Source organism: Protopterus annectens, chromosome 6.part1 (genome assembly GCF_019279795.1).
Source record: "Protopterus annectens isolate FY-2018-M chromosome 6.part1, PAN1.0, whole genome shotgun sequence".
In the NCBI taxonomy this organism is placed as follows: domain Eukaryota; kingdom Metazoa; phylum Chordata; order Ceratodontiformes; family Protopteridae; genus Protopterus; species Protopterus annectens.
This window is the reverse complement of record NC_056738.1, coordinates 197,889,828-197,903,483: the sequence shown is the minus strand read 5'-3', so window position 1 is coordinate 197,903,483 and position 13,656 is coordinate 197,889,828. Positions and strand designations below refer to the sequence as shown.

At 44.2% G+C, this 13,656-nt stretch overlaps 1 protein-coding gene across 1 annotated transcript in view; it reads left to right on the top strand.

Annotated features, from left to right (window-relative positions):
• The window catches only part of HNRNPUL2 (heterogeneous nuclear ribonucleoprotein U like 2), a gene marked incomplete in the record, with an annotated part of 1,663,394 nt that extends 1,651,077 nt beyond the window's left edge, over positions 1 to 12,317 (top strand). Inside the window, 1 exon segment of the mRNA XM_044075357.1 lies at positions 12,123 to 12,317. Coding sequence (XP_043931292.1) covers positions 12,123 to 12,317 — 195 coding nt within the window.
• Between the last annotated feature and the right edge of the window lie 1,339 nt (positions 12,318 to 13,656).

Genomic DNA, 13,656 nt, shown 5'->3' with positions numbered 1-13,656 from the left:
AAGCCCTCATGGACATTCCCCCCTTTCTTATTTTCCACAAAGACAGGGTAACCCTTATAACCTACCCATCCTTCATGCCCAAGGTGGTTAATGAGCTTTCCTTACATCAAGCCATCCACCTTCTTCACTCACCCTCAAAATGACAGTGAGAGTGTGTTACACTCCCTTGTTGTGCACAGATAGCTTAGGTTCTACTTGCAGAAGACCAATTAATTGAGGAAGTGTGACCAATTGTTTGTTTCCTTCCACCCCAGGGCCCTGGGGAAAGTGGTAATGAAGCATACATTATCTTCATGGATTTCCAGGGCTGTTACATTTTGCTATGCACATCATGGGAAATTATTGGGACACAAGGTCAAAGCACATTCTGCTAGGGCCATGGCCTCCATTGGAGCCTTTTCAATGGCCTGGACTCCTCCACCGTTCTGGAGGCACCCACTTGGACTTCTGTCCTCACATTCACCAAACAATTCAAACTAGACCAGATCTCTAGGTACAGGGCTGGATTCGCCAGGGCTTTCCTCCCTGGATTCATTGAGAACTCCTCCAGACTACCACCCTCTTCATCACCGTGAGCTTTGGCACTCACCGAAGAGTACTGAATACTGCAACATATGACTATAAGGACATAGAGTAATTGTGTAAAATCTTACCATAACCAATAGATGTCCTTCTCTTCCATGTTGCAGTATTCCTTCCCCCCCTCCTACCCCACATTTGGCTATAAGCTTCCCCAGCTGGATGGCACAGGACTGGCACTGCTTATCATGGGACTGGTGTTCAACTCGGCCGCTCAGTTCTGAGGTCTGGTGCATATGGACATCACTTTTATGGCCAACATTTGCTTAGCCACTTCAGACGTTCTACACACCTTGCAGTGACTACAAGCTTTGGGCTGCACGGTGGGGTGGCAAGAGGAGAAACCCCAAAAATACTGCAGCATGGAAGAGGAGGACATCTGTGGTTATGGTAAGATTTTAAAAAACTGTAAAGGTGGTTTAAGTGCCCAAATCCAATGCTAGTAAACCAAGAGTAGGCACCAGAGACCAGCAGATCCACCACAGTAGTGTTTTATTACAAAGTCAAAATGATACGAACACACAGCTGCATGTGCTGTGTGTTCGTATCATTTGGATTTTGTAATAAAACACTACTGTGGTGGATCCTCTGGTCTCCGGTGCCTCTTCTTGGTTATTGTAAGATTTTACACAACTGTTCATTCTATATGCTTTCCATCCCCTTCCGCTCATTCCAAAAGTCTTGTGCAAAATTGCACAGGGCACCCGAGAAATCTTGCTGGTGACTCCCTTTTGGCCAAGGCAGCATTTATTCCCTCTTCTCCAAGGGCAGTCACCACAAGTTATCTCACAGGGTGGACCTTCTCACACAAGACAAGGGAACTCTCATCCATCCCCACTTGTCTACCCTTCAGTTGACTGTGGGCAAAAGGATTTTGATTCTTTTTAGACACCTGTTCTGAGGACATGCTAAGGGTCCTGCAGTAGGCCAGGAAACCCAACACCAGAAAATTTTACCTATTCAAGTGGAAGAGATTTTCACTTTGGTGTCTCTCACAAAATCAGGTTCCACTATCAGTGAAAGCTCCCTTGGTTCTATCTTATTTGTGTGAATTGCTCAGTGCTGGCTTGGCCTACTCTTCAGTGAATGCCCCTATGTCAGCTATTTCTGCCTGTCTGCCTTTATCCCACCCTCTAGCTAGCAAATTTGAGGCTAAACAATTCCTTAAAGGCATTTTTTACATTAGACCTCCCAGGAAACTTTTTCTTCCTCCTTGGGATCTTAATTTTGTACTTGAAAAGCTCTGTCGGCTTTCGAGCCAGTATTACCTTCCCTGCAACACTCCTCCTGAAAAACTTTCCTACTTCTAGCTTTAACTTCAGCCAGATGTGTGTCGACCCTAATGGCCTCTCCCCCCCTTTTTGTTTTTTCATAAAGACTGTGTCCTTGCATACCAACCCTTTTATGCCTAAGGTAGTCAATGCATTGTCACTCACCCAGTCCATTCATTTACCTACCTTCTTTCCTTCACAGAATTCTAATGAGAAGGTGCTGCCACACCCTGGATGTGCGTAGACAACTTGGATTTTATTTAGAAAAGACTAAATCTATCAGGAAATCAGACCAGCTTTTTGTTTTCTATCATCCCAGGGCTCTAGCATTGTCTGTTTCCAAGCAGATTATTTCTACATGGATTTCTTAGGCTATTTCGTTTTGTGAGAGTCATGGTAAGGCCCTTGCTTCTTCTGTAAAACCCCATTCCAGTAAGGCTATAGCTTCACCTGCTTCTTTCTTCAAGGGACTAGATACTGACTCTATTCTTGAAGCAGCTACATGGATGTCTGTGCATTTCCTCACCAAATATTACAAATTGAAAGGCATTTCTAAGTCTGGAGCAGGTTTTGCCAAAGCCATACTCTGTGCCTTTTTGGAGAATTCGACTGCTTCTTCCTTCACCCTGTCCTCATGAGCTTTTGTACTCTCCCTCATATAATGAATACTGCAACAGATGAATAGAAGAACATAGAATATTGTAAAATCTTGCAACAGTAGATGTCTTTCTCTTCTCTTTGCACTATTCCAATCCCTCCGTCCTTCCCTCTGGTGGTTTGGTTCATTACCTTGGATGGTCATACCCTACTTTCCTTAAGCTGGCATTCCTCCTGGGGCATTCAGTTTTGAGATTGGTGCATAAGTACGTCACTTTTATGGCTGACTTATGATAGCATCCTACGTGTAACATACCATGAACCCTAAAGTAGTGAAAAACTTTTATATTCTGGCTAATATCAGTTTGCTTACTGTGGAGAACTCCCTCATGTAAAGAATACTGCAGCAGAGAAGAGAAAGACATCTGTCTTCATGGTAAGATTTTACACAACTGTTATTTCTTTCTTTTTGATACCAAAGGACAAGAAGGACCTTAGACCAGCTCTGAATCTCGGAAAACTGAACTGTGTCAGACCAGATGCTGGATGGTCATGATATGCACTCCGTTCTACCTCTCCTGAGGAAGGACAACTGAATGTGCTGGTAGATCTCAAGGATGTGTACCATCATATAAAGGTAGTGAGGCACTCCCGGAGATTTCTGTGCTTTTGGCTGGTAACTAGTTATTGCCAGTTTCGGGCTCTGCCCTTTGGTTTCACCACAACTCTTCCTGGGTGTTTACAAAATATATGATGGTAGTGGCAGCCTGACTTAGGCTGCAGGATTTCCAAGTTTTTCCATACCTGGACAGGTGGTTCCTCACCGCTTCCACTTAAGTGCATCTTATCACTACTTGAGACTTACCCCAGCTGTGTCTGGTCTTGCGCATTACACTGAATCACAAAAAGTCCAGCCTGAAACTAGTGCAAATCTTGGAATTTATATGTTGCCATTTGGATATGGTCACTCAGATAGCCAAACTTACATATCCAGACTAACTTCCTTTCACCTGCAGGCATCTCGTGTTCTTCAGGATCCCAAACCTTTTGCAGTGGCAGATGTCCTTCTGTTGCAATGCTACAGTATTCTACATATGGGTTTACTCCTCTTATCTGGCATATGTACGGCCAGTATACAGAAGTTTTCAGTCCCTCTGAGGTGCATAGGATGTCTGACGTGGCTGAGGGAAATGTGGGCCATAAAAGAGCTGTCTGCACACACCAGACCCCAGAACTTCTCAGCTGCCAGTTGTACGCCAGGTGTCCTTCCTTTTATTTGTATTGCTCGTTCATGTCATACACAAAGGGCAAGTGTAAGTGCGGCCAGCAGAATCCCCACAAGGATGTCCATGATCAGTATCTTTTCTGCTTGGGACTGTTGCACGACTACAAGGCGTGCCCCATTTGTCAGGCGTTTGTACCCAAGACCCTACATAGCCGACTGCATGTTTTAAACCTTTACTTGGAAAACCAACACCTTAAGCATATTGCATTAGGGATGGAGGACTTCTCTGACATTCCTTCAGAACTGTCAAAAAAGAAGGCCAAGACCTTACTGCCTACCTCTTCTGCTGAGCCTCTACCTTCCGATCCTCAACCTGTGGTTGATCTCGGCCTGATAGAGGGATCCAGATCTGTCTCAATGGGTATAGCGGGTACCTACGTGGATGCTGCACAATCTCACAGTGAGAGCACTTCAGCTGAGGCTTTGCTGACATTGGTCTCTGATGCCTGGGGGGAACCAGCATTTTCAGAAGGCCAGTCAGATCCCTCCGGTCCTTTGCAGTCAGCAGATTCTAGACCCCTTCAGACACCCGCTTGACATCTTAAAAAGAAAGACAAACGAAAGCACATCTCTCCCTCTTCTGAAAGAATGCCTGATTGGCAGGTGTTCAGTCAAAGCCTGTTTAATGCTTTCATGGCCTTATGACACATATACTGTGAGTAATAACATATTCCACCACTCCTGAGCCGTAGGCCTGAGACCTCAAATCCTAACACCAAGGGAAAAGGAAGACTTTTCTGATTCCTTCTCTGAGGAATCTTTATCTTACACTTCCCAGATTTCTTCAACCTTGGGGTATAGCTCCCCAGAGGAAGAATCAGTCGATCCTGACTCCCCAGCTGAGGACTTGACCTTTGGGGAAGCTGTCGCCAAGATGAAGGGTCATTTCAAGTGGGAATCCTCTGAAATGACTGAGGTCCAAAAAAGATACTATTACCTCATTCAGATGTATTCCCCAAGCCCATCTGCTGTTCCACCTATTCTTACTGCTATTCTAGATACCTTCTCCTCAGCATCACTTAATCCAGATTCCCAACCACCTGCTCCATGCAGACCTGACTGACTTTATAATGTGCCTGACACTGCTAAGCATCTGTTTAAGTGCCCACCTGCTGACCCAGCCACAATTTCTAGCTCTACGGACAAGGCCTCTAAGCTTTTACCCACTACCACCATTCTCCCTGCTGACAAAGACAGCAAAACAATGGAATCTCTGGGTAAGACTATTTATACCTCTGCTACCTTGTTCTTCAGGGTGACTAACTATCAGACACAAGTGGCCAAGTATGCTTTGTCCTTCTTGGAATCAGGTACTAAAGAACTGGCTGATATCCCTGACTGCTCTGCCAAAGCCTCACTGTCCTCTGTCCTGGCCCTCACTTCCCAGGTTACCAGGCACGATGTAAAGTGCAGTTATGATGCTGCTGAATCTTCAGTCAGGTCAGCAGCATCAGCATATGCCTTACATAGATGCTCTTGGCTTCGCCTCCAACCCCTGCCTAATGATTTTAGGGCAAAGCTTATTGATGCACCCCTGGACAATACAGCATTGTTTGGCTCTAAAGTAGCAGACCTTTTCAAATCACTGGTGCAAAAAGGTAAAGAAATCCAGGACCTTAAGCACTTGCTATTCTCCCGCATACCAAAGTTTCAAAAAACTATCCAGCTAAAACCCAGTTTATAAGGAAGCACTGTTGTCTTGCTGGCTTGTTGGCTCCTTCAAGGCCTAGAAAGACAAGAAAATAACCCCCTCCAGCAAGAGCATCTCCCTCCAGTAGCCAGAGACCACCCTTTCAGGACAGGGAAGGTAGCATCTGACTACCTGCCTTCCTTGCCTCCTCCTCCTTTACCTCTGTCAACCCGCCTCTCTCACTGCCTCCCTGTGTGGACCATCACCACCTCAGACAAATCGGTCCTGTCCATCCTCCAGAATGGTTATTTCATGTCTTGGCTCTCCTCCAAAACAAAAAGGCACCCCACAGCCACGTACACAACAGTTGCACCTCATGCAACCTGGATTGCAAACTCTGCTGGCTCAAGGCACTATCGAATCAGTTCCCTCAGCTGCAAAAGGAAGAGGCTTCTATTTCAGGATCTTCCTGATCCCCAGGAAAGATGGACCTTGAAGACCTATTCTAGACATCTCCCATCACAACCTACTCTTAAATGTCCCTACCTTCAGGATGTTGACCCTACCCAACCCTCTTTCCTCTCCTTCTCCCTCAAGGGTTCATGGCTCATTAGATATAAAGGATGCTTATCTCCACGTCCCCATAAAACCAACTTTCAGAAAATACCTGAGGTTCCATGGGCTTTTCTCACGATCCTCTGCCTTGCCTTTTGGGCTTTCCACTGCACCCAGAGACTTCACAAAATGTTTGGCCCTACTGATTGCTTATTACAGGACAAAGGGAATGCAGGTATTCCTTTACCTGAACGACATGTTGATCCAGGCAAGCAGCAAGGAGACCCTCCAGCTACACATCCACATTGTAGTGTCTCTTCTATAGTCTCTGGGATTTCAGTTAAACTCCCCAAAATTGCATTTCCAACCAACCCAAGACATAGTCTTCCTCAGGTGCAGAATACACTCAGAACTCATGGAAGCATACCTTCCACCACTAAAGTTGGAAACATTGACAGAACATCTACTTCTGGTCTTTCACACTACAGATTTGACAGTAAGGCAGTTCCTCACACTCTTGGGCTACACGGCAGCCACCATCCCCATGCTACCTTTAGCAAGACTGCATATGAGAAAGTTACAATGGTATCTTCGGTCAGTCTGGACACAATGCTCCCATCCTCTGGAGCACAGGGTGCCCCTTCTCCCTTGCCTGGAAAAGGATATACAGTGGTGGTTGGTATTCTGGAGGCAGCTACTTACTCTTCAGTTCATACCTTCTCCACACACTACAAACTAGACCACATCTCTAGATCCAGGGCAGGGTTTGCCAGGGCTATCCTTCACGGATTCCTGGAGTCTGCCTCTAGACCACCTCCCCAGTCACAGTGAGCTTTGGCACTCACCCGTATGTAGAATACTGCAACATTGGAGTAGATGGGCATAGAAAAGCTGTGTAAAATCTTACCATAACCATATATGTCATCCTCTTCCATGTTGCAGTATTCCTTCCCACCCTCCTTCCCCTCCTGTTGGTTGCATTTCCCTTTCTGGGTGGCACTGCACTGGCATTGCTCTTATTAGGACTGGCTCCGACTGGGGCTTTCAGTTCTGTGGGCTGGTGCGTGCAGATGTCACTTATGGCCCACGTTTTTCTCAGCCACTTCAGATGTCCCACGCACCTCAGAGGGACTGAAAACTTTTGTATACTGGCTGTACTTACGTGAGACAAGAGGAGTAAACCCATTTGTAGAATACTGCAACATGGAAGAGAAGGACATCTATGGTTATGGTAAGATTTTGCACAACTTTTCTTTCTCCAATTCCATGGACATATGGCCGCATCTGTCTGTCTCTCGTTCCTTTAGAAAGTTCCATATGAAAGTGTTACAGTGAACTGTAGCAGTTCATTAGTTTTATCTTTTACATCCCATGGACTTCCTAGTGCTTCTAACGAACATTTTTCCTGCCACATTTGGTGGTGGTGGGACTCTCCGCTGGTAGTGGCAGTGCGATGTTTGTTCATCTCCAAGCCACAGTCACAGTGGATGCTTCCCTTCTAGGGTATGGGGGTTCATTTCGAAGGGCAAACTGGCCAGGGGACATGGTTGAGGTTCGAGGCTAATCTGCACATCGATGTCTTGGATATGAGTTCAGTCCTCCTAGCTGTACAGGCCTTTCAGGATCTTCTCACAAAAGGTGTAATTCCAGTCAAGACAAAAAAAACAGTTCTTGATTAGATATCTGAACATGTGAGGAGGAAACCGTTCATATCCCGTGTCAAGAGGCCATGAGAGTTTGGCAGTGGGTGATATTCTTTCAGTGGCTTCTAATTGTAATGCTTATCTGGGAGAGGTCCAGCATTCTGGCAGACAGATTGAGCAGAAGCATACTTCTGCTTCACGAGTGGTCCTGAATCCGCACATAGCTGAAATTTTCAGTCCCTGAGGCACTCCTTGCTGCACAAAGTGCTGCAGTTTTTACTTTTTGATTCCTCGCAAGGGGCAGTTACTTGGGCTGCTCCTCTTTATGCTTTGACCCCTGGTCTCTTATAAGCTTGTCCACTGATGCCTTTTATAATCAAGTTTCTTCAGAAGGAAGTTCATTGCAAAGTAACCGTTATACTCATTGCCCTGTTCTGGCTCTGACAAGTTTGATTCCCCTTCTTTTGGCCTCCCCTATTGCACCCTTCCTTGTGCTGGATCTGCTCCTGGATCTGATTTCCCATGCTCCTGGGATGCCTCTTTCAAACATCTGCTTCCTCAAACTGACTGCATGGTTTCTGGGTTTACTATCATATTTTCGAATGGAAGTCTTTGTCTATTGCACTTTTGTCAAACATGGAAAATCCGAAAACGGTAATGTTGAACTCCAAAAGCCAACCTAGGAACGGGTTTTAACATGGGTCGAAATAGGGAAGAGGTTTGTAGTTCGGCAATAGCTGTGAACACCTAGCTCGACCCATGTTAAAACCCGTTCCTAGGTTGGCTTTTGGAGTTTGACATTACCGTTTTCGATTTTTCGTGTTCGACAAAAGTGCAGTCGATGGAGTTCCATTAGAAAATATGATAGTAAACCGGTTTCTGCAATTCCAATGACGGCCAGGTGCCCCAAGCTGTCAGAGTTTTTCATATTCTTTATTCATGCTTGAAGCCTTCCATTGGGAAGACTTGTTGCTAGTAAGTGGAAACGTTTCTCTAGTTGGGCTCTTCCAAAGGTTTGAATCCCTCTTCGGCTCCTATGGATGCCATCCTGGACTTCTTGACTGGTCTTTCATTCTGGCTTGTTACTGCACCATAAAGTTTCAGCTGGCCAACATTTCCAATTTCTGTATTGGCAGAGATATGTTTTTGTTGGCTCTTAAGATATCTAAAGCTTTCCTGAGTGTATTTTCCTGTGATGCTGGTGGTGCTTGCTAAACCTCCCTTTGAACCTTTAGCAACGGTATCCTTAAAGTTGTGATGGTAGTGGAAGACCCTTTTTTTGGTGTCTGTTACTTCCACCAGAAGGGTATCTGAGCTTCAAGCACTTTGCTTCATACTTCCTTACTTGATTTTTCATGAGAACAGAGTTTCTATCAGGGCAAATCCTTGCCAGTGCTTCACAGTCTACTTTTTTTTTTTTAAAGAAAATCTGACCAACTTGTTTCCTTTTCTAAGTCAAAGCGTGGTAACCCTGTTTCCAAAGTGAACCTGTCCAAGTGGCTGTCCAGCTATATCTCATTTGTGTACTCTTTGAAGTGAATGTCGTTACTGGCGAAGACTAAAGGTCATTCGGCTAGAGCAGTGGCTGCTTCAGCTGCCTTCTTCTTGTAGGGCTGTGTTGCAGATATTTGTGCAGCAGCTACATGATCTACCACTCATCATACCTTTGTCACCCATTAGAAACTGGATGTTCATTCTTGGTCAAGAACTTCATTTTGTTCTACCATTTTGCAGAATGTGCTCTCCTTTGGCCTTCCTGCTTCATGAGTCGTCCTGAATCCACACATAGCAGCTGAAATTTTCAGTCCCTGAGGCACTCCTTGGCATCTTTGCTGTCCCACCCCCCCAAGCTGGGCAAAAAAGACAAAGGATACAAAAGTAATGTACTTACCATAATGATAGCTCCGTGTTGCTATCTTCCATCCATTTCAGCCATTCCTCCATCCATACCCCCCTCCAAATTGTCACTGTTAGCGAAGCGTTCCTGATTGATGTGACGACCTGATTTACGAGCTTAGCATGTAGAGATCTTTTCTGTCACCCCTTTTACCTGTTGCCTTTCTTAATAACATGTTGTTTAGATTTGGTATTATTTAAGGGGGGGATGACAAGGGCAAACTCTGTCTGAGGAAAGAGGAGGAAAGCAGGGTATTAAGGGTAGAGGAGGCAGAGCTCTTGGGCTGAAGACACTGAAATGACCAAAGTCAGATCTCAGTTTGCTCCAATAGCCTGCAGGTTGAACCAGACAGAAGACGACACAGATTTATTGTCATGGTAATAAGTACATAACTTGCATTTCTCCCATCTCACACATATGGTAAAGACAGGCATTCTCCCTCTACTAACAAAGTAGGTGGAAGACTGTCTATGAAAATAGAAGTACCACACGTACTAGAATAATTGTCAGGTTAGTTCCAGACAGGCTTTTATTTATGCAAAGATAAGGTCCACTTTTCAGCTTTAACAGGTTGGTTCCTTGCCTGCCTATGGAACCTTCACTTTGCAGTAGGAGGAGCAATGCAACAGTTTTTTTGAAAGGAGCCCTGCATCTCAAGCCACAGTAGAGAGCTCTTGTTCCACTTTGTATCCTGAATTTCATTCTTGAAAACCTGACTTTAACCCTGAATCGACTCCGCAAATTCAGCACATATAAAATTTCTCTCTTGGAAAACAGTGTTTTTATTGACAGTCATGTCAGCAAGAAACGTTTTAACATTACAAGCTTTGATATGCAAGGATCCCTTTGGTTTTCCAGATGGTCAGGGTTATTTTGTGCACCAGCCAGACATTTATGCCAAAAGTAGTGACATAGGTGATCTTAAGCAGACAGTTCCTATACCACTGTTATTCCCTAAGCCAGATAATAAAGGGAAAACAATACTCCATTCCCAGGCTGTACACAGGTAGTTGAGGTACTACATAGACAGGACCAAGGGCGGCAGAAAATTGAACCAGCTTTTTTGCACCCTTTGTAGATAAAAAGAAAGGGCTGTCATTAAATATCTCTCACATTGTGTCACTTTGTGCCTTAAGTTCCATAGTAATCAGTCACCAAGACACAAGTCCCACTTTGCCAGAGGCAGTAGTATTGCTGAAGGGGGTTGCCTGCTGGAATCAGCCACTTGATCCTCTTTGCATACCTTCTCCAAGCATTACATGCTGGACATTGTCTAGAACTAAGACAAGATTTGCTGCACAGCATTTCTGATGGTCATATTGCTTTCCTCCTCGGGAAATCCCAACTACCCAGGGGACTGGAATGTAAACCACTAGGAGCCATCCCTTAAGTTATGATTGCAGCAGTGACTTGCATAAAAAATGTAACTGTTCATTTGTAGTCATTGCTGCAGTCCAGTTTTCCACCCTCCTTTCCTCATTATGAGCATTCAGGAATTGGGTGGCCACTGGGGCACCACTTAATCCTTCTCTCCTGCTGTTTCTTTCCTGGTGTCAGTCAAAGCCTTCATGTAGTCTCCAACACATATTACCATGGATCCCTTGCCCAAGATGATATATGTTGGGACGCTTGCGGGTAAGTTAGAGTATGACTTAAAAATATTATTGTGCTTACAGTATTACTTCAAGTATGGTTGGAGTATGGGTGGGGCAAGAAAGAACAGAAAGCTGACTATATATCCTTTATACTGCAGTATAGAGATATCTTGTGAGACAGAAGATGTAAGGTCTTTATAGGGAGAGGGGAAGCAGTACTGAAGTCTTGCCAGACATAGCAATCTGCCTGAAGCAGAGATCCATGAAGGAATGACTGCAGCAGTGACTCAACATTTACATTTTCTTTTCTTGATTTGCAGGAAATGTGCTTGTCCGGTCATTTGAGGGTGAACTGATGGATTCTGGGACTGGAAAAGGCCCTCCTAGTGCAGCACTTTTCAGCATGTAACAGTGTGAGTCAAGTTGGCGTAGGGCAACCTCCCCCTCCCCTGTACATGGGAGTTTCAAAGAGGATGGAGTGGAGGGGAAGGCAGCTCCACTCATAGACCCACCTCTTGGATATCTGATATGCTAAAATGTTATTCAGTGCTTAATGCTAAGTACATCATGCAGTTGTACTTCAGCTAAACTTACAAGTTTGATACTCTATAGTTACTCAGTCAGCAGATATGCATTGCTCATCCCTGGTGGTCCTTTCTCTGTTGGTGTCATTGTATGTACTTACATTGGTGTTATCCTCGCCTGTTTTCATGCATGCCGGGAAGAATGGGAGAGGGAGAAGGATTTTCTCCTTATAGACAATATCTGGGCTAACTTCTGTTTGCAGGAAAAGCATCTTTATTGAAAACTGACATGAAGACCAAAGCAGCAGTGCCATGTAGTAGATTAAACTTTCTGTGTGTGCAGATCTTGAAGATATTATTGTTCACTTAAGAAACTACGTATTCTAAAATGTCCTACATTCCAGCTGTTAGTGTCACATTAAATTAGTTTAAAAATGCATACAAACTTTGAAGCAGCAGCCATTGTTTCTCTCTTGCTGTTGTGTACTATAGGATTAAGTTATTTGTAGTAGCTTACCTTTCTCAATAATTTCCCATGTTGTTTAGGGTTACTGGAACACTTACGACAGATACAGAAGAGAATACGATGACAGGTTCTACAGCAGAAACTATGATTACAATAGATACAGAGTACTACAGGCAGTACGCACGAGAGGTTGGTATCCTTTGAAGAAAGTTGCCTGCTGTTCTAAGCTGTCTGAAATGCTGATCGGAGTCTGCGCTATAAGTGAGTTGATATGACTGAAGAAAGCAGCTAGTCTGGTGGTTATTACTTTTTTGTACAAAAATGTTTGTTTCCTTACTGATTTTGTTTTGTAGTTGTTGAATTTTATCTGTGGGTCTATATTATAATCTCGAAAGTTTAACAGTTCGAATGCATAAACATTGAACTGTATGCATCGAACTATTAAACAATCGAACCCCGATAAAAATATTTTTAAAACCAAAAAAAAAAAAAACTGAGTGTAGGAAGGGGGGCAAGCCCCCCTGCACCCCTGCTACTTAAGTATACCAACTCCGAGATCGAGCTACAGTGTAGGAAAGGGAAATCTTCCCTTTTCGCACCATACTCCATTGAAGTGCGATCTCGGAGTTGGTATATTTAAGTAGCGGTGGGGTGGGGGGTGCAGGGAGGCTTGCCCCCCCCCCCTAAACACCCTTTGTTTTGTTTTTTTTAATATGCTCTACTAGAAATTCGATGGTTTAATGTTTCGATCACTAAAGTTCGATATTTAGTGATCCGACACATTGAACCTTCGAGATTCTAATATAGATCCTTATCTGCTAGAGTCCTGTGCAACAGTCAGCAAATTAATAGGCCTTACTTTGAAGGGCCGTCTCTGGTGCATGACATAAAGAATCTTTTCTGTCACCCCTTTTACCTGTTGCCTAGAATCTTCTTCCATAAAATTATGGCTAGACACAGTTCTCCAAAGACTTCATCTCTTGCTTTAAGAAGTGAATACATCTCTGGCATTAGTCTTCTGAATTAGGAGAGTGCCCCAAACCCTTTATTGCCATTCATAGTGTTAATATAGTTCTGTTATCAGTTTAGGTTCATAGGTAGGTACTAGGCTATCGGCCCTGGGGCCTATACAAGCCCAGCCAAAAAGGTACCCTGGCTTTTGCCAACCAAGAAAATTATTTTCCTGTGCCATTGTTGAGCAGAGCCACAGAGGTGATCCCCGGGGTGAATTTCCTATAAAATGATTTTTTAGAAAGATTGTATAAAACTTATAAAATGGGCATGCATTCCTTGGATCATCAGTCATGATCCACATGGGAGCTGCATTGTTTAGAGTGCCAGTGTTTCAACCCAGTTACTCATTGCTGGCAAAAGGTATGTTGGAAGCCTCTCTTAACAGCAGAGTAGATGCTGTGGAGGGAAAACTGTACAGAGATAAGAGGGAAATCCTCTTAGCAATTTCAGACAGGAGTCTAGAAGGAAAGACAAAGGTAAGCAGCCAAAACCACCTCCTACAGACAAGTTTACCGTTTAAGTAGCCTCTGCCTCTTTACAGCCTGTAAGTTATCCTTCATTTGGATGTGGAACTGAACTTTCATACTTTTTCTGTAAATG